Source organism: Sinocyclocheilus grahami, unplaced genomic scaffold, assembly GCF_001515645.1.
Source record: "Sinocyclocheilus grahami isolate Dianchi unplaced genomic scaffold, SAMN03320097.WGS_v1.1 scaffold186.1, whole genome shotgun sequence".
Taxonomy (NCBI): Eukaryota; Metazoa; Chordata; class Actinopteri; order Cypriniformes; family Cyprinidae; genus Sinocyclocheilus; species Sinocyclocheilus grahami.
Genome location: NW_015505365.1, coordinates 998,319 through 1,019,824, shown reverse-complemented (window position 1 = coordinate 1,019,824; position 21,506 = coordinate 998,319). Strand labels below are relative to the sequence as shown.

The 21,506-nt window shown below is 34.9% G+C and overlaps 1 protein-coding gene across 1 annotated transcript; it reads left to right on the top strand.

Annotated features, from left to right (window-relative positions):
- Positions 1-3,066: 3,066 nt before the first annotated feature.
- LOC107594591 (fibroblast growth factor 10-like) lies at positions 3,067-20,516 on the top strand. Its single transcript, XM_016284683.1, has 3 exons — positions 3,067-3,691; positions 18,518-18,621; positions 20,325-20,516. The coding sequence occupies exons 1-3, from the start codon at positions 3,373-3,375 to the stop codon at positions 20,514-20,516; spliced, it is 615 nt and encodes a 204-aa protein (XP_016140169.1). The 5' UTR covers positions 3,067-3,372.
- Positions 20,517-21,506: the final 990 nt, after the last annotated feature.

The following is a 21,506-nucleotide window of genomic DNA, read 5'->3' as shown; positions in this document are numbered from 1 at the left end:
AACAAAGTCTCAGCTTTCAAATTCTGTACATTTTATCACAAAATTCAAACATTAAATGCCATTTTGATGCTCTTAAATGTGAGATGACAGATCGCTGTAGACTCACTGGAGAATCGCTGTATCTCAGTTTCAGCGGCAGCTAGCGTGAGTCTTTTCCTATTTCCTATCAAGTTGTAGCATGAAATAAACAGGAATAAACATCAGAAGGTGTATTGAAATATACAGTACAAATAACCGAAATGTACCATGTCTCTGGAATCAGTTTCAACTGAAAGAAAGACGTCAAATAAAACAGCTTGTTAACAAATGTCACTCAATGTTGCATTTACCATTTACCTCAGGAAAGTTACCCAGTGTTCACAGATGGTTAGTTAATAATAAAAAAACACTAGAGAGAGCTTATTATAGGCCTATATATATATATATATATATATATACTGTATATATATATGAGTTGTTTTTGAGTGTGCTTATATCTTAAATAAATACATAAATAAATAGCAATGACTATTGTTGTTCATTTTAACCTCTAATTTTATGTACCAAAGGAAAGGGCTTCCTGTGTAGCTTACAGTATTACTTGAAAGATTTTTGTTCCTTAAGAAAACTACTGGTATCGGCATGTGCACACATCATTCTGAATAATCGGCTATCGGTATCGGCTGAGAAATGTCGTCTTGTGCATTTCAACTGCACAGTGACTGTTAGAAACATGTTAAAAAAATTCACCCCTGAGATTTTAGTTTCAGAAATATTTTATTTAAAAAATATATTATGTACATGTAGGCTATGTAACAAATTATGCATTTATTTTTTTAGTTTTGTTAAATAAAATAAAAAACGGTACCTGTACTTTTATTCAATGTTTTTTGTAAGCATGCTGTTATTTGATGTAAGTCTCTCATTGGAAGTCGGGTAACTGTGCTGTTTCTAACTGGATTTGAATAGCATTACCAAGAGATAGCTCTATCGAGATAAAACTAACCGTTAAAACCCAGATCACAGAGAAATATAGACCTCTAGCTTCTGCACAAGTCCTCTAAATCTTTCTTATATTACATGTGGCCCAAAAAAGGAGACGGGAAATGCCACATTTCAGTTGCATTGACTATTGCATGTTTTTCAAATAAAATCCACGACCGTGAGATCACAAACGGGGTGGTTGTTGGCTACCACAGCATTTGATTTTATTTGAGTTTTATCCATGAGTTACAAAACATAAAGCCTCACAGAAAGCAAAGCATGTTGCACACTTGCAGCATGTTAAAGTGCAGGAATGTGTGACTAGACTGGATAAGGTTTACAGCACTATGATTTTTTATGATTGCATATTTCAAGAAAAAATAAACAGATAGAGGGGCAACAAGCCAGCCTCACTTCCAGTGAAGAATCCAGAAAAGGCTTTTAAGGGGAAACAAAGCAGGAAGTGCAGATAAGATAGTGATGTTTGAGAAGGCAGATAAACCAAACCACACAAGCCATTGGTCACTGGAAACACATTTCAGTTCATCAATACACCATAAAACTGTGGGATCAATGATCTTTGTAGAAGTCAACTTTTCCACTGAGTTTTGAGGGCTGAAATGGAGGCGCGTTTAGTTCTTGTTCTAGTTTACTCAAAAAGGGAAAATAATTTGACATTCTCCAATTTGTCTTTTTTGTGAGAGTATTATGGACTACTTTTATGCAATTTTTTTACGTCTTTCTGATGGACAAGAGCAGCGTGGTCATTCTTCAAAGCATCTCCTTTTGTGTTCAACTGAAAAATAAAAGTGGTTTGGAGCAGCATTGAAGTTAATGTTTTTATTACTGTAAAATCATACGAAATTGCCAGGACAATAGGCCTATCTGTTAAGTTTACGGACATTTCCTACAATCCTAAAACACAACACAATGCACTCTAAAAAATGCTGGGTTAAATATAACCCAGCACTGGGTTAAAAAGGGACAAACCCAGCTATTGGTTTGTTTTGACCCAGCAGTTGGGTTATTTTGACCCAGCGGTTGGGTTGTTTTGAACCAGCGGTTGGGTTGTTTTGACCCAGCAGTTGGGTTATTTTGACCCAGCGGTTGGGTTGTTTTGACCCAGCGGTTGGGTTCAAAACAACCCAACTGCTGGGTCAAAACAACCCAATAGCTGGGTTTGTCCCTTTTTAACTCAGCTCTGGGTTATATTTAACCCAGCATTTTTTAGAGTGTGCAATGCGTAATTCAAAATATGGGTAAAACGCATGAAAATTAAAAATGGAAAATTTCTTCATATTAACATTATAAATTGTGCATTATTTTTACTGACTTTTCCGCAGTGTATCATCTTTTAGAACGTGATTTGAATTTCTTGTTTTGGTGCCAATTTACACTAAAAAACGCTGGGTTAAATATAACCCAGCGCTGGGTTAAAAAGGGACAAACCCAGCGGTTGGGTTGTTTTGAACCAAACCGCTGGGTCAAAACAACCCAATAGCTGGGTTTGTCCCTTTTTAACCCAGCGCTGGGTTATATTTAACCCAGCATTTTTTAGAGTGTAGAATTTTCGTAAATTTGACTATAAGATCTTTTGCTTTTGATTACTTTCTTCTTTGAAATGTTAATTAAACGCCTGTGGTTCTAATAAAATAATCAATTCACAGACACGCTCCACAGAATATCAATGACATGTAATGTGTAACAGACAAAACCAACGTCTTGTCTTTTCAAGCACTGTTGATTTAGACCTCAGGATATTGTATGAGGTGAAAGGGACGTGATCCGCGACAAAAGAAAAGACGAAACATGATGATTCTGAAATTTTTATCAAACTAAAAGCTTCTTATCATCAGATGGGACCAATCAAGAGTGGCCTCTGGTTAGGTTTGTTCATCTTCTCAAGCGTCTGTGCTCTTTTCCTAGTCCACTATCAAAGAGCTCCAGATAACAGCCATTCACAAAAGCCCTATCAGACAAACCCCGCACCTACAGACCCCGAACGGAGGGAATTCTGGGGGGGGTGGGACAAGGAGGAGCAAATGCTTCATGTGAGTGTGAGAATAGAAGAAGGGACCGAATGACAGACAAGGAGTAGGGAGGGGTGAGGAACCGAGAGAGAGACAGCAGCATTTCTGTGAACCTCCTGGAGGTATGAGATCACATCAGAAGACTGGATGCCACAAACAGGGTCGTATTGATGCACATTCCCAGGAAACACAGGAGGAATAAGTGCTGCCTTGATAATCATTCCCAAATTGGATTAATAAAGCGCTTTATCTCAGCATCAGAAGCTTCACAGACTCGCTCTTCAGCCTAATTCCACAACTTCATGCTTTCTTCACCGGTCTCGAGTGGAGTTCTCTGGAGCGAGAGGCATCCATGCACATTCACTGAGCAGCATGTCCCATGAGGAGTACCATGAGGAGATGGACAGTGAGTAACAGTGTGTCTGCATGCTGGTCGGTGTGTGTCGTCTATCTTCTCGCCGTCTCCGTGATCTTCGCGTCCAGCGTCACCTGCGGCAGCGCATGTTCCGTGCATCGGGCGCTCAGGGTCGCCAACTCTTCATCCGCCTCCGCCTCCACCTCCGGCCGGCATGTGCGCAGCTACGTGCACCTCCAGGGAGACGTGCGCCAGAGGAAACTCTTCTCCTTCCAGAAGTTCTTCCTTAGGATCGGGAAAGACGGGAGAGTCAACGGCACCAAGAGCAAAGACGATCCCTACAGTGAGTCACCTAATAATAAAGATCTGCGTAAATACAATAATAAATACACTGCGTTTATTCAGAATCACTTCAGTTGTGGCCAAACAAAAACGTCGCGATTGCGAGTGTTTGGAAACATTATCACGTGCACATCACCTTAACTGTTAAGAAAATGCATTCATCAGGGAAGGCACGAAAAAGGCACAATTTAGAGTTTTATTAAAATTGGACAATTGACGTGTTTGGATGTAGCCTACCAATCATGCAATAATATTGGGAATGGTAAAGTTATGAACTGAATTGTGTCATTTAGATTTAAATCACGTCAACAAAAAAAAAAAAAAAACATTCCGATGTGAATAATAATAATAAGAAGAAGATGAAAAATTACAGGCCATTCATTTGGTGTAATTCGTTTTAAACTCTATTAATTCTTAATTGCCTATATCATATGTTTAACAGGTCAATAGTTGATGTAGCTATTGATGCATTGTTAATATTTCTGAAAATATCTCAAGTTTAAAGAAGTGTCTAATAATTTGAAAGTACTTTAATTCATTTTAATTGATAGATAGATAGATAGATAGATAGATAGATAGATAGATTCAGTAGGCTATATGTTTATTTTATTTATGGATTTTTTTCTGGGCTATGTCATTATAGGCAAAAATATTGATTATTGTGACATGGAATTAAATTCAATTAATTGTGAAATTGTGAATTAATTCAATTCTAATTAAATTAATACATTTATTAATTCATTTAAATTTAAATTCAGAAAATCCTTTAGGAATATTATTACTTTTATAGGTAAACTTTACTTTTATAATAAAAGGAATGACTTTTTATAACTTTTTCATAATAAAATTGTGAATAATAGATCATTTTTACATTTAAATGTGCATATAAATCAAACGTTTTCTATTCGCTTTCTATTCTATTCACAACATTTCTATAGCCTGCGATATTTGTTAAAAACCTTTTGCAAATGGTGAATTATTGCAAATTATATCTAAGCAAAACACCTGATGTCAAACTAAATTCAGGCTGGTTTGGTCTGTCTAAATGAACCACACAGGAATAATATTACTAATATTTAAACCCCATAAATGAAATTAGCCGCTCTTATAAAACTAACAAAATTAATGGGCCGTTAAGGAATGGTGCTGTTGGCTGCAATATCCTTTTAAATGCATAATTGTGTCCTGACACCCAGAAACCTGAGAGCAATTAACTCACATATTGCCGTAAATGTTTCCCCTGACACAGCAAAGGAGGAAACACATCCTTTATAATGTGATCAAAGGTTAAGCTTTTGTTAGCAATGGCTGTGTATATACCTAACAGAGTCATTGATCTCTTATTTGATCGTCTCTGGTTTGTTTTCAAGTATTATAAGCCCATCAGGGAGATGTACAATGTGTTTTCGGTGTTTTACGCAGAACAAGTTAATTAGCCATTACTCATATGGAGCCCATGTGCAGATAAGGGTCTTCCTGTTTCCTGTGTGTGTGTGTGTGTGCGTGTGTGCCTCAAGTGTGCATATTAGTACTTAAATTGTACATATTAGTACCTAAAGTGTACATATTAGTACCTAAAATGTGCATAATAGTACCTAAAGTGTACATATTAGAACCTAAAATGTGCATATTAGTACCTCAAGTGTGCATATTAGTACTTAAATTGTACATATTAGTACCTAAAGTGTACATATTAGAACCTAAAATGTGCATATCGGTGCCTCAAGTGTGCATATTAGTACTTAAAGTGTACATATTAGTACCTAAAGTGTGCATGTTAATGCCTAAAATGTCCATATTAGTACCTATAATGTGCATATTAGTACCTCGAGTGTACATATTAATACTTCAAGTGTGCATATTAGTACCTCAGGTGTGCATAAGAGTACCTAAAGTGTACATGTTAGTATCTAAAATGTGCATATTAGTACCTCAAGTGTGCATATTAATACTTAAAGTGTACATATTAGTACCTAAACCGTGCATATTAGTACTTAAAGTGTACATATTAGTACCTAAACCGTGCATATTAGTACTTAAAGTGTACATATTAGTACCTAAACCGTGCATATTAGTACTTAAAGTGTACATATTAGTACCTAAAGTGTGCATGTTAGTGCCTAAAATGTCCATATTAGTACCTATAATGTGCATATTAGTACCTCGAGTGTACATATTAATACTTCAAGTGTGCATATATTAGTACCTAAAAGGTATAAAAGTGTACCTTTTGAAAAGGTACTGTCCCAACTTCTGAACCTTCCAGTGTAGGACAACTATTCACTCATTTGGTTTCTTCTTTTAGGAGAAAAATCTTTCATGAAACCCAATGTAAAGTATTTTGAGCTAAAAGAGCAACCTCCGAGCAATAACATTTTGATCTGACCTCCTTAGTTTCTGTTTTGAACAATCTTTTTGTAAAAAAAAAGTACTTAAAATTTAAGAAAGTGCACACTCTAGTCATAATATATATTTTTGGTTTATTTGAGATCAGCATGGAAATGTACTGGGCCACTGAGTTATCCTTTTAGGGGGCAATGTGTGTTTGTCTAGCATCAGACATCACTGTGACATCATGTGTAAACATGTAACTTGATTAACATGTAACCCTCAGAGGAAATGTCTGTCAGATCTGTGCGTGTGTGTCCTGATAGTCTCATCTGTGACACAGACACACAACACTCAACCAGACTACGCAAACTACACCCAGATAAAGTCAAACATCATCAGCAATCATCATCAGTTGATCAGACTTTTTCTGCCTGCTGGATGATAAAACAGACTTGAGAGATCATTTGACTTATGCCAGGAAACAACCACCCAGAACACACTAGCAAGCACTCAGAACATCCAAGCAAACACATGCTTACCTTAGCATTGTGTCAGTGTGTTTTGCATTGGTAAGCTCTAGTTTTATGTGCTTTTATTAGCAAAGATGCCTTAGAAACAGCATTAGAGTGTTAAACTAAACTAAACATATATGGATCTCTCTATGGATGGCTCTGTGCCATTTTAACCCCGTCTTTCTGAATTTCACAACTCATTTATTCACAAGCGAGTAGCTAATTTAAGCGGTGTACAGCACAGCTGGTTGCTCTTATTTCTATAGTGAATTTACAGTGTGTGTGTGTGTGTCAGGAACAGCAGCAGTAATACACATGTTCTCACTTAACTGCTCTCAACTTTAACCAGCCCTAAAGAGCCTCCTGAGAGCCTCAAACCATCACATTTGGTTAAAGTTCTTGACGGTGAGAACGAGCAAAACAAATGTGTCAGTGATCAACATGTGATCCCAGAGGAACATGTTACTGCTCCACCATATCCACTTTATCTCAGATGTTTATCCTGAAAGAAGTAAAAATAGGCATAAATGAGACAATTGTTGACACACACAGTATGAGTACAGAGCTGTAAAATGAATGTGGAGCAGCTGAATTTGATGAGAAATGTTTGAGTTCATATTGAGATCCCTGGGTTTTGATTGCAGGTTCAGTATCTTGAGCAAATCTGATCATGGATTCTTTGATTGAAAATACAGTAAAAACAATTATATTGTGAAATATTATTACCATTTAAAATAACTGCTTTCTATTATAATATATTTTTAAAATGTAATTTCTTTCTGTGATGTAAAGCTGAATTTTCAGCATCATTACTTCAGTCTTCAGTATCACATGATCCTTCAGAAATCATTCTAATATGCTGATTTGCTCAAAATACATTTCTGAAAATAGTTGTGCAGATTAATATTTTTACAGAAAGAGTGATGCATTATTTTTTAAGGATTATTTGATGAATAGAAAGTTCAAAAGAACAACATTTATTTGAAATATAAATATTTTGCATTCATATATATGTGACCCTGGAGCACAAAAGCAGTGTTAAGTCGCTGGGGTATATTTGTAGCAATAGCCAAAAATACATTGTATGGGTCAAAATTATAGATTTTTCTTTTATGCCAAAAATCATTAGGATATTAAAAAAAGATCATGTTACATGAAGATATTTTGTAAATTTCCTACCGTAAATATATCAAAACTTCATTTTTGATTAGTAATATGCATTGCTAAGAACTTCATTTGAACAATGATTTTCTCAATATTTGGATTTTTTTTGCACCCTCAGATTCCAGATTTTCAAATAGTTGTATCTCAGCCAAATATTGTCCGATCCTAGCAAACCACACATCAATGGAAAGCTTATTTATTCAGCTTTATGTATAATTCTGATTTCACAAAATTGACCCTTATGACTGGTTTTGTGGTCCAGGGTCACATATGTCTTTACTGTCAGTTTGGATCAATTTAATGCATTCTTGCTGAACAAATAAATTAATTTCTTTGTGAAAAAAAACAAAAACATTTACTGACTCTGAATTCTGTCTTTGAGAAACAATTGAGATATTAAAGAGACTTCATTAATGAACCTGTAAAATTCTCTTTTGTCCAATGCATTTTTAACCGATATGCAATTTGCAATATTCAACCAATATGCAATTAAATGGTTGAAAAGGTCTTGGATTTTTCTTTTTCTCCTGTAAGATTATACATGTTGACATTAATGCATTCTTGCTGAACAAATAAATTAATTTCTTTGTGAAAAAAAACAAAAACATTTACTGACTCTGAATTCTGTCTTTGAGAAACAATTGAGATATTAAAGAGACTTCATTAATGAACCTGTAAAATTCTCTTTTGTCCAATGCATTTTTAACCGATATGCAATTTGCAATATTCAACCGATATGCAATTAAATGGTTGAAAAGGTCTTGGATTTTTCTTTTTCTCCTGTAAGATTATACATGTTGACATATCTTAAACATATTTGCGTGTAGTGCATCACATCCTGTGCGGGATACGTCCGAGTTAGAAACAGAGCAGCTACTGTGAGTCTGCAGGCAGAGTTTCATGAATGGCGTGATGTGAATATCGCTCGCGACACATCAAAGGTGAGAGTCTTTCACGGTCAGCAATGGGCTCCGACAAAAGAATAACCCTCGGCGGGTGAAATTACACTAGTCTTTATAGCGCAGATCCAGTGTTGGTGGAAATGGATACTGCAGTAGTGATGCTGTCCTTAGGCAAGACACACGATTTGGGAAACACTGGCCTTTGTGCTTCTGAGGACTTGTTCATTCTGAGGACCATGATGCACTACTTCAGCAGCTCATGTCACAAATGCATCAATGAATCTGTTTTTCGGATAATGTTAGATGCAGGTTATTATGTTAAAGGTGACATACCATGAAAATCTGACTTTTCCAGGTTTGAAGTGCTATAATCAGGTCCCCAGTGCATCTACCAACCAAGGAAACGTGAAAAAGATTAACCTAGTAACTTTGTTTTGGGAAGCCTTTTTCTGCAAGCGTCTGAGAAAACGAGTGCGTCTGATTTCGCTCCCTTGGTGACGAGGCAAAGGGATCTCATTATAATATTACCGCCCCTTAATCTGTGAGTTTACACCCATGGCGCCGTTATTGTGTTTACGCAAGCGACAACAGTGTACCAGCTCTAATGCCATGGAGAGAGTTTGAGCAGAACATGCTAAGTGTTCTGTCTTTGGCTGCACAGACGAGCACCGAACACTATTTACAGTCCCAGCCTCAGAGTAGACAAGAGAGCAGTGGATTTATTGATTTATTTAATGTATATTGCGGCTGCCACACAGATCTAAAATAAACATGCAATTTATTTCCCAGCAGTTTACCTTCACAGACATAACCGACTGTTTTTGTAACTTGTGTGTGTTTTTAAGGTAAACTTGTGTGTGAATGATAACTTAGTTTAGAACTCACATGCTGTGACAGCCGCTTTCTGTCCGCGTGCTCTCAGAAAACCGTACATATCAGAAGCTTAAACTCATATGGTTTAAAATGCATGATTTCAGCGTGATAAACATTATGTTTTTTAGCAGGTTTGAGCTTTAATGGCGCAGCTCTATTCTGGAAAAGGGGGCGGGGAGCTCATTTGCATTTAAAGAGACAGGCCCGAAAAACAGCGTGTTTCTGCTTCCACTCAAAATAGGCATTTTCAAAATGATATAATAAATGATCTGTGGAGTATTTTGAGCTGGAATTTCACAGACACATTCTGGGGACACCAGAGACTTATATTACATATTGTAAAAAGGGGCATAATATGTCTCCTTTAATGTAATGCTTCAAGAAATTGTCTAAAATCATTAAAAAGAAGCATACTTGATGTACACTATACCATTCAGAAAGATTTATTTATTTTTCAAAACATTAATACTTTATTAAGCAAGTGTGCATTCAATTTGATCAAAGGTGACAGTAAAGACATTTATAATTTTAAGGTTCTATTTCAAATGAAAGTTCACAAAAATAGTAAGCATGCACAACTGTTTTCAATATTGATAATAATAAGAAATGTTTCTTGAGCAGCAAATCAGCATTTTAGAATGATTTCTGAAAGGTGAGACTGACAACTGGAGAAATGATGCTGAAAATTCAGCTTTGCATCACAGGAATAAATTACATTTTAAAATATATTCAAATCAAAACAGTTATTTGAAATTGTAAAACTATTTCACAATATTACTGATTTTACTGTATTTTTATCAATTGCATGCAACCTTGGCATGCATAAGAGATTTCTTTCATTAAAATAACGTTAAAAACCGACCCCACGCTTTTAAACGGTAGTCCGCATTGAAATAAAATGCTATTTACGGTAATATAATTTTGTATACTTCAGTTTATGAAAAGCAATTGTTAAGGATCCCATCAGGTAGAAAGGTATTTTTAGTGTTCTTTTCATATTCCAATGAAAACTTGGTTTGCCTTTTTAATCTTTTATCGAAATATATAACTTTGCCTCCAAAACGACTTTATTTTTCAGCTGACAACACCAATAATTGTTATTTTTCAAAATTGTGTCAATCAATTTATTTTTATTGCCATTTATTCACTTATTTATTCACTCCTGTTCACATTACTCAAGTAAAATGTTTCTTGTTGATTTCAGCAACAGCAACTTACATTTTTTTTACACAGCTGTAACACCAAATGTAATTTTATTAGATTTAAACTGGTTGGATATAAACGTCTCGCAGTGGATTTTATCATTATTTGTTCTACACTAAAACTAAAAACTAGAGCTTTGCTGGTGTCCTACATTGAGTATGGCAGGTTGAATTGTATGTAAAAGTTTGAAGGAATTGAATCAGACTAATGATTATAGCGCAGTGGGGGTGTTTAACGCAGCGTCTGGTCTGTCCTTGAGAGAGACTCCCAACAGATTTATGAGCTTTTATGGGGATTCCAGTGTAAAGCTGTCCCACGTGTATACAGACATAACCGACTGTTTTTGTAACTTGTGTGTGTTTTTAAGGTAAACTTGTGTGTGAATGATAACTTAGTTTAGAACTCACATGCTGTGACAGCCGCTTTCTGTCCGCGTGCTCTCAGAAAACCGTACATATCAGAAGCTTAAACTCATATGGTTTAAAATGCATGATTTCAGCGTGATAAACATTATGTTTTTTAGCAGGTTTGAGCTTTAATGGCGCAGCTCTATTCTGGAAAAGGGGGCGGGGAGCTCATTTGCATTTAAAGAGACAGGCCCGAAAAACAGCGTGTTTCTGCTTCCACTCAAAATTTAAACTCATATGGTTTAAAATGCATGATTTCAGCGTGATAAACATTATGTTTTTTAGCAGGTTTGAGCTTTAATGGCGCAGCTCTATTCTGGAAAAGGGGGCGGGGAGCTCATTTGCATTTAAAGAGACAGGCCCGAAAAACAGCGTGTTTCTGCTTCCACTCAAAATAGGCATTTTCAAAATGATATAATAAATGATCTGTGGAGTATTTTGAGCTGGAATTTCACAGACACATTCTGGGGACACCAGAGACTTATATTACATATTGTAAAAAGGGGCATAATATGTCTCCTTTAATGTAATGCTTCAAGAAATTGTCTAAAATCATTAAAAAGAAGCATACTTGATGTACACTATACCATTCAGAAAGATTTATTTATTTTTCAAAACATTAATACTTTATTAAGCAAGTGTGCATTCAATTTGATCAAAGGTGACAGTAAAGACATTTATAATTTTAAGGTTCTATTTCAAATGAAAGTTCACAAAAATAGTAAGCATGCACAACTGTTTTCAACATTGATAATAATAAGAAATGTTTCTTGAGCAGCAAATCAGCATTTTAGAATGATTTCTGAAAGGTGAGACTGACAACTGGAGAAATGATGCTGAAAATTCAGCTTTGCATCACAGGAATAAATTACATTTTAAAATATATTCAAATCAAAACAGTTATTTGAAATTGTAAAACTATTTCACAATATTACTGATTTTACTGTATTTTTATCAATTGCATGCAACCTTGGCATGCATAAGAGATTTCTTTCATTAAAATAACGTTAAAAACCGACCCCACGCTTTTAAACGGTAGTCCGCATTGAAATAAAATGCTATTTACGGTAATATAATTTTGTATACTTCAGTTTATGAAAAGCAATTGTTAAGGATCCCATCAGGTAGAAAGGTATTTTTAGTGTTCTTTTCATATTCCAATGAAAACTTGGTTTGCCTTTTTAATCTTTTATCGAAATATATAACTTTGCCTCCAAAACGACTTTATTTTTCAGCTGACAACACCAATAATTGTTATTTTTCAAAATTGTGTCAATCAATTTATTTTTATTGCCATTTATTCACTTATTTATTCACTCCTGTTCACATTACTCAAGTAAAATGTTTCTTGTTGATTTCAGCAACAGCAACTTACATTTTTTTTACACAGCTGTAACACCAAATGTAATTTTATTAGATTTAAACTGGTTGGATATAAACGTCTCGCAGTGGATTTGATCATTATTTGTTCTACACTAAAACTAAAAACTAGAGCTTTGCTGGTGTCCTACATTGAGTATGGCAGGTTGAATTGTATGTAAAAGTTTGAAGGAATTGAATCAGACTAATGATTATAGCGCAGTGGGGGTGTTTAACGCAGCGTCTGGTCTGTCCTTGAGAGAGACTCCCAACAGATTTATGAGCTTTTATGGGGATTCCAGTGTAAAGCTGTCCCACGTGTATCCTGATGCTGCTTGATAAAGCGGGAGGCTGCTGTCTTTCTGACTGCACTGGTGTTTGATGCTAATACTGGCTCATGCTTATTAAACCACATGCTAAAAAAGACCAACAGACACTGAATGCACTGGATTAAAGTGTGTCACTAGGGTAAAAATTAGACAGGTCTGAACTAACATGGTACTAGCATAGTATTTTTGAAATGCATTGGAATACCATATAATTACTACGTTTTTTGTTTTTGTTTTTCAACATATAGCCTACCATGTTTTTTTTTTTTACATGTACAGTGGTAATAACATGTTTTTATTGTCGTTTACATTTACATTTAGTCATTTTGCAGATGCTTTTATCCAATTTTATGACGCTTTAATTAAGTCGCTTTTTTATGTTGTTGTACCATGTTTTTTCCCCACATATACCACAATTTTAACATGTACAGTGGTAGTACCATGTTTTTGTAGATTTTTTCCCAAACATATACTAAGGTGAATCACATTTTTAACATGTGCAGTGGTAATACCATGTTTCCCCCCAAAATATACATATTTTTTAAGGTGGTAATTTAACATTTAACAATAAAATATATATATATTTTTTTTTTACAAATTGTTGTTGTTGTTTTTCCCATCATGTACTAAGGTAAATCATATTTTTTTAACATGAAACATGGTAATACCATGTTTTTGTTGTTTTTCAACATAGGCTATACTTAGGTCAAATGTTAAAAAAAAACATGCACAGTAGTAATTCCATGTTTTTGTCCCAACACATACTAAGGTAAATCATTGTTTACATGAAAAACGGTAATATCAGGTTTTTTGTTGTTTTTCAACATATACTAAGGTGAAAATGTTCAAAAACACATGCACAGTGGTAATGCCATGTTTTTCCCCAACATATATTAAGTTAAATCATATTTTATAACATGTAGTGTTAATACCACATTTTTCCCAACATGTATACATTTTTTAACACATACAGTGGTAATACCATGTTTTTTTTTGTCCCCCCCCCAATATATACTAAGGTAAATCACAATTTTAACATGCACAGTGGTGACACCATGTTTTGTCCCAACATATACACATTTTTTATACATGCACAAGTGGTAATACCATGTTTTTCTGTTGTTGTTTTTTCCAATCATATACTAAGGTAAATCATATGTTTTAACATGAAACATGGTAATACCATATTTTTGTTGTTCTTCAACATACTGTGTACTAAGGACACCCATTTAAAAAAAACATGCACAGTGGTAATACCATGTTTTTGTCCCAACACATACTAAGGTTAATATTTAAAAAAAAAACATGAAACATGGTAATACCATGTTTTTGATGTTTTTCAACATATACTAATGTAACATGTTTAAAAACATGCACAGTGGTAATACCATGTTTTTCCCAACATATACAACATGTACAATGGTACAATTCCTAACATATACTCATGTATATCATGTTTCTTAAACAGTGTTAATACCATATTCCCCCCCCAAAATATACACATTTTGCTACGTTGTAATTTAGCATTTAACTTTTTGTTTAAACATTTTTAAAGTGGTAATACCCTTTGTTTTTTTGTTTTTTTACATTTTTACATTTCACATATTTTTTTAACATGAAACATGGTAATACCATGTTTTTGTTGTTTTTCAACATAGGCTATACTTAGGTAAAATGTTTAAAAAAAAAACATGCACAGTAGTAATACCATGTTTTTGTCCCAACACATACTAAGGTAAATCATTGTTTACATGAAAAATGATAATACCATGTTTTTTGTTGTTTTTCAACATATACTAAGGTAAAAATGTTCAAAAACACATGCACATTGGTAATGCCATGTTTTTCCCCAACATATATTAAGTTAAATCATATTTTATAACATGTACAGTGTTAATACCGCATTTTCCCCAACATATATACATTTTTTAACACATACAGTTTTAATACCATGTTTTTTTTGTCCCCCCCCCCAATATATACTAAGGTAAATCACAATTTTAACATGCACAGTGGTGATACCATGTTTTGTCCCAACATATACACTTCCTTTTTACATGCACAAGTGGTAATACCATGTTTTTCTGTTGTTGTTTTTTCCAATCATATACTAAGGTAAATCATATTTTTTTAAATGAAACATGGTAATACCATATTTTTGTTGTTCTTCAGCATACTGTATACTAAGGATATGTGTTTAAAAAAAACACGCACAGTGGTAATACCATGTTTTTGTCCCAACACATACTAAGGTAAATAATTTAATTTTAAACATGAAACATGGCAATACCATGTTTTTGTTGTTTTTCAGCATATACTAATGTAAAATGTTTTTAAAAAAAAACACATGCACAGTGGTACCATGTTTTCCCAAAATATATTGTAACATGTACAATGGTACAATTCCTAACATATACTCATGTTTTTTAAACAGTGGTATACCATGCTTTTTCTTTTTCTTTTTTTGGGACAGTGGCTTCTTTGATGTACTTATTTTTGCTTATTTGTGTATACTCTGATTCCTTTATACGGAATGAAAGACTAAATATCAGCTGTGAGAGAATGGTTTATTTGTTGCGTCTGAACTATAGGCCACTATCATGTCTTCAAACATCCTCTTTGTAGTTGTCGCAGGAAGCAGTCAGGACGCTTCAGGCATGAGCCGGACGTACAGGAGACCACCAGTACGGCGTGAGATCGCTGCCATGTGTGCCACAGATGGCTTCACAGCTCCACCAACACTCAATATCAGTGACAACTAGGCATGATGCAATGATTTGCGCAATGCTGTTTTCCTCAGACTCAAAAACTACAACTGTTTATTTTGCATTTTTTAGGCACCAGACATTATGCCAGCACAAAAAAAACCAGTGGATTTTGGCAGAGGGCTGTGGAAAATGCACGTCTGCGCAAACAACTGCAAGCCAACGATGCAGCGTTTAGTAACGTGCAGCAGAGCATGACGTGCTCGGGAAAACAAGGCAGCATGTAAAGAAAAACCAGCAAATAGGCCTAGTTTAAACTTGACCTCCTGGTGCGCTGCTCGACATCTGCTGAGGTTTTTCTCCGTTTCGGTCGCTCTCGCAGGTGTTTGGCTTGTATGCGTTGGGAGGTGGGATTACAAACACATTTACTGTAATGGTTTGGCTTGTTCTCCGAGCTCTCTTTTGTGGTTAGTTAAGTGTGGCCTCACTGACATGGAACTTCAAAGCAAGGCCCAGTGTAGAAATTAGCGCTATTTTTGTCATTTTAGAATAATAGTAACATCATCAAAACTATGAAATAACACAAATAGATGTGTGTGGGAATGCAAGAACTGTTATATTTAAGCTTCATCAACCAACTCTATGGGATGCATCCTCCCTATTGAGGGAGAAATATACATTATAAAAAATATCTTTCGAAATTGTAAGTCAAACAAAGGCTATTAGAGTATGTTTTATAAGAAAATACTGTTTCAGTCTTTCTCCCTAAAAAAAAAATCATGTTTAATTCAATGTGTTACTTGCCATTTCACTGCATTATTTGTCAAATTTACACAGTTTGTGAATGAAAATTGTTCACCTACACCAATTTTTTCAGGGTAATGCAATGTTAGCTTAGATACTATTATAGTTTTTAATAATAGTTTTAAATGACTTTTTTATGTTTTCTCTGTTCGTTAAAATTTTATTTAAAGTTTTAGTTATTTTAGTACATTAAATGAAAATGAGTCATGTTGCCTTGGCAATTAGCTGAAATAAGTTACTTATTTTTTATATTTAATTTTATTTCAATTATAACATTTATTGTATTTTAATAATTTTTTGTTTTTTTATTTTTAGTTAACTATAATTGTGATAAGATGGCCTCTTACTGGCTGCTTTTTATTCTGCTCCAAATCAACTTTAAAAAAGGTGAGTTTTGTAAAGAAATTTCACAATTTATAGCATCTTCCTTTAGATTAACATGATTTCTGTCAGCTTTTGACTAGTAGAGCATCTTTACCTGGGATGTACCTGGTTCTGGTTAATGTGTATTGTATGTGTGTGGTACAAACATATGGTAGTCGGACATGCGTGTACGTCAGCCTTGCATTTGTGCTTCACGTGAACATGTTGGTGGTTTGGGTCTGAATGGATGTGTGTGTGTGTGGGAGCTTCATTGAGTTTTTTTGCAGTGGGCTCCAGTCTGCTGTCGTCTCTCTTGTCTTTGATCACTGATCATTGAAGCTTCTCTAATCCGTCTCACTGTCATCCTGTCTGTGTTGTTCCTTCCTTTCATGCTTTCATCCCAGCGCTGAGAGGACACAGAGCACTCAGATAGTTTTACCGTCTCACTTGATACCTGCAACCCGAGACCCCAAAGGAGCCACTTCTCACACACACACACGCACACACACACGCACACGGATAGATGAGTGCTCACACTACCTGCGCATACATTTGCTCCCTCACATTCACACATAATGTCGGCTGATACAGTACAGATATTTTTTTATGTGATGGCCGAAAACCATTTTGATTGCCAAATCAGACAACGTACAGTAAAAAATGTTGATAACTGCTTAGTAATTTTGAAACCTGGTATTGAAAAAAGAGGTATGTTATTTTTTTCATTTGATTTCAGTTACTTTAGTAGTTTTTAATATTTTATTTCAAGTAATAATTATACATATAATATGCAAAGAAAAGCAGGCAGTTTAAACTTGACCTCTTAAATATAATGTATTTTAATATTATGTATCTTCATAATCATTAATCATTTTTTTCATATATTTATAATAAATAAATATTACATTTTTAATTCAGGAAAAAACATGTGAGACTTTCCACTGCAGCTAATTATCTGCATCCATTATCAGACTGATACAGATAATTAAGAAAAACAGAAATATTGACTGATAGTGATGTGCTCACTGATATCACATATAAAGATATGCACACACACACATTTAACCTAACCGATTGGCACACAGACTCTATCAAATCACAAAGCAGCCACAGTGGACAGGAGTGATTTCCAGAGAAATACAAACACAGATCTGTGATCTGTGAAGCATCCAGTGCATCTTCCTCTTCATAGGGGGGCAGCAGAACTGTTTTGAGTGGCGACTTTAGCTGTCATGATAGAAGCATCTTTCGACACTTTTGCACTGATCAAAGAGCAGCCGCAGAAAACCCCCCGCAACTCCAGCCGCAGGGTTCACACCCGCAGCCGCTGGGGTTATCAGGCTCCGATAGCCAGGCGTCACATGCTCCCATGTGAGAGAGAGAGAGAGAGAGTGTGTGTGTGTGTTCTATGTTTTAGGAGCTGAATTAAAATGTGCAGGTGAGCAAAGGCCAACCAAAACTCTTATTTCACCTCTGACCTCTGCACACAAACACACACACACACACACGCAAACATTATTTCTTTCGTTCCCCAAAAATGTTACTCCTTGTTGAGTTTATAAAGCACAACTGGAAAAATTTAAAGATTTGCTAAAAAAAAATAATAACATGCAAAAGTCACTGCCATGGTTTAAAGGTGTTGCTCTGTGGTTGCAAAGGTTTTCTGAGTTGTTGTTAGCTAAATCTGAACTAAAACTTAAAACTAATTAATTTAATTAAAAAATGGTTAGAATTTAACCTAAATGGTAATATAAAAATAAAATTAAAATAATAAAAATGACAAAATCACATAAAAAAAAATTCAAGCAGGCTTTGCTCTGTTTTAAACGAAAGCCTCTATATTCTTCCATGCAGTTAATATGTTGTGTATTTCAGGTATTCTGGAAATCACATCAGTGGATGTTGGGATCGTTGCCATCAGAGGAATCGGCAGTAACCTTTACCTGGCTATGAGTAAGAAGGGAGAACTGTATGGAGCGGTGAGTATCCAGCACCAAACCTTAAAACCATAAAAATAGAAAAACACAAAGCCATAAAAATATAGATATGACTGTGCAATTTAATCCAAAGGTTTCTCTAGGGGGCCACTAGGTGGTGCTGGTGAAAAAAAAGAAAGAGAATAAAAATAAAACCACAAGACGATGCTGGTGTAAAATAAAAATAAATAAAATAGAATAACATAAACATTAATATAACTATCAATTAATTAATTAATAAGGGGGTGCAAGTGAAAAATAAAATAAAAATAGACAAACAAATAAAGGAAAAGTTCACCAGTTTGATATTACTACAGTTTCGTGCTGCTATTATTTTGTAGTTTATATATTTCGCTTAATATAAAGAGAATTTTTTCACATATTTACACTGTAAAAGAAAATCTGTAGTTTTTACTAAATAATTTTGGCAGCTGTGGTTGCCAGAATAATTTTGTAAAAAATACAGAAAAACTGTAAACACATTTAGTTACTGTACATTTTACAGTATAATACTGTAATTTACAAACAAGAACATTTGAATGTAAACCAGTCAATTCAACAATGCACACTGCTATTAAAATCTGTTTTGTACCTTTAACATAGTGACAACCACCATAATAACGCAGGTGGTAAAAGAGAAAGCCACATGAAGAATCAAAGCTCATCACAAGTAGCTTCGCCACAAGCAGAAGTATATACACTAATATATAGAAGGTGCACAGAGTCATTCATGCAAACACAAAACACCATCATGGTAACACACGATACTTAATGCATTAAACTTTCATTAAACAACAGAAGATGTAACAAAGCCCAAATATACATAACTAATAACAAAAACTTAAAAAAAAAAAAACATGATTATTTAAACAAAATACTTTCAAATGTGGAGTGTCATCCAGGGAATTCTGGGAATATCAGTTTACAGTTTTTGACTGTAAATTATACATTGATTTGTTATTTTTACTTCTAAAAACTGTAAAAAATGCACAGCATTTTACTGTAAAATTACATGAAATGTCTGGTTAGATATTTTACAGTTTTTCCCTGTATATAGTACGGGAACTTACTGTTAACCTATTAACAGTTTTTTCCCATAGCGTTTTTACAAAATTTTACAGTTAAAATTACACTTATTTTTTACAGTGTATATTATTGTTATTTTTTACAGTATAAATACATAGCTTATATTTTAGGTGTCCCACGTATCATCCAAAAAAAAAAAAAAACAACAACAAAAAAAAAGCTTTTAGCTATACCTGCTGAAAAAAGGCAATGCCTGTAATTTATGCAGCACTGTTAATCATTGGTCAAACAAAAACGTAGCCCCGCCCAACACTCACGCCATTGGTTGAGACAGTGTTGCTGTAGTCAGGATTCAGTCATCGTGTTTACAATTTTTTAGAGGGAAAACAAACTAATAGCTTACTTATTTTAGCATCCAATACAATATATGCATTACGTTTAACATTGTGACAAAGCAACAATTAAGTGAATCCATTTAAATGGTTTCCACCTGGTCCAAGATTACCATTTATGGTCAGTAGCCAGTCCAAGCAGGATTAATCAGATGGATAGCCTGTGTACTTAAATCTAGTTAGAGCTAACAGACCACCTTAGACCAGCAGAAAACGGCTGCCATGTTTCAAACACCAGCACGACTAGGTGTGCAGAAATGTAATAACTCTTTGTTTCATGCATTTTAGAGAAACTACGGTATAAACTGCCGTCTGAAGGAGCGCATCGAGGAGAACGGGTATAACACATACGCATCCGCCGAGTGGAGGAACAAGAAGCGGCAGATGTTTGTAGGTCTGAGCGCTCATGGAAGGCCTCTGCGTGGGAGAAAAACCCGCAGGAAGAACACCGCTACACACTTCTTACCCATACTGGTGTGACTTTCATTCATAATGCTGATGGGACGGAGAGAGATCGCGAGAAAGACTGTACACACATGCGACTCTCTGTAGCGGATGCTCTCCTTTGAGATGGTTCAGCGTTTGCTCTTTGATTCATGGCACTAGATGAAATATTATCCTCATGCCAGTTGACATTAAATGGTAAACATGCTCAAAAGAGCAAAGTTTATGAATGCAGGCTTTTATTTCCATTGCACATCATTCCAATAATGTAAATTATGGATTATGTGTGCAAGAGTTTTCTCTTTAATAGGATCATGTGCTTTAATTTCTTTCTGATGGACATGATTATCTTGTAGGAGCGGCTCTGAAGCTTCATGCATCGCACAGAGAAAGAGAGAGTGGGGATGTCTATGGGAAATTTGTATCTTCTGAAAACTGTTTTGGACTGCTTTGAAATAAATAGATTATTTATTTGTATTGTATTTAAATAAAATACTCTAAAAAAACATTAAAAGCATATTAAATGGATAACCTCTAATCCTGTGAAATAAAATCTATTTTATTATCCTCCTGCAGAGCAGCTTGTGATGTGTTTCATGTTCACAACAAGCAAAACTGAGGGTGAATCTCACAAAATGTTCAGGTCAACCCAAAATCAAAAGAAAAAAATAAGAACTATTTTGCCTGAAGTAGGCTAAATAAAGCCTATTTTAAAGGAAGACTCCACTATTTTTGAAAATAGGCTCATTTTCCAACTCCCCTAGAGTTAAACAGTTGAGTTTTACCGTTTTCGAATCCATCTAGCCGATCTCCGGGTCTGGCGGTAGCACTTTTAGCTTAGCTTAGCATAGATCATTGTATCTGATTAGACCGTTAGCATCTCGCTCAAAAATGACCAAAGAGTTTCTATATTTTTCCTGTTTAAAACTTGACTCTTCTGTAGTTACATCGTGTACTAAGACCGACGGAAAATGAAAAGTTGCGATTTTCTAGGCCGATATGGCTAGGAACTATACTCTCATTCCG

Coding starts and splice junctions, on each gene's coding strand:
- LOC107594591 (XM_016284683.1), top strand. CDS start 3,373: ATGAGGAGTACCATGAGGAGATGGACAGTGAGTAACAGTGTGTCTGCA. Junction 3,692..18,517: donor GAGCAAAGACGATCCCTACA/GTGAGTCACCTA, acceptor TGTGTATTTCAG/GTATTCTGGAAATCACATCA. Junction 18,622..20,324: donor AGGGAGAACTGTATGGAGCG/GTGAGTATCCAG, acceptor CATGCATTTTAG/AGAAACTACGGTATAAACTG.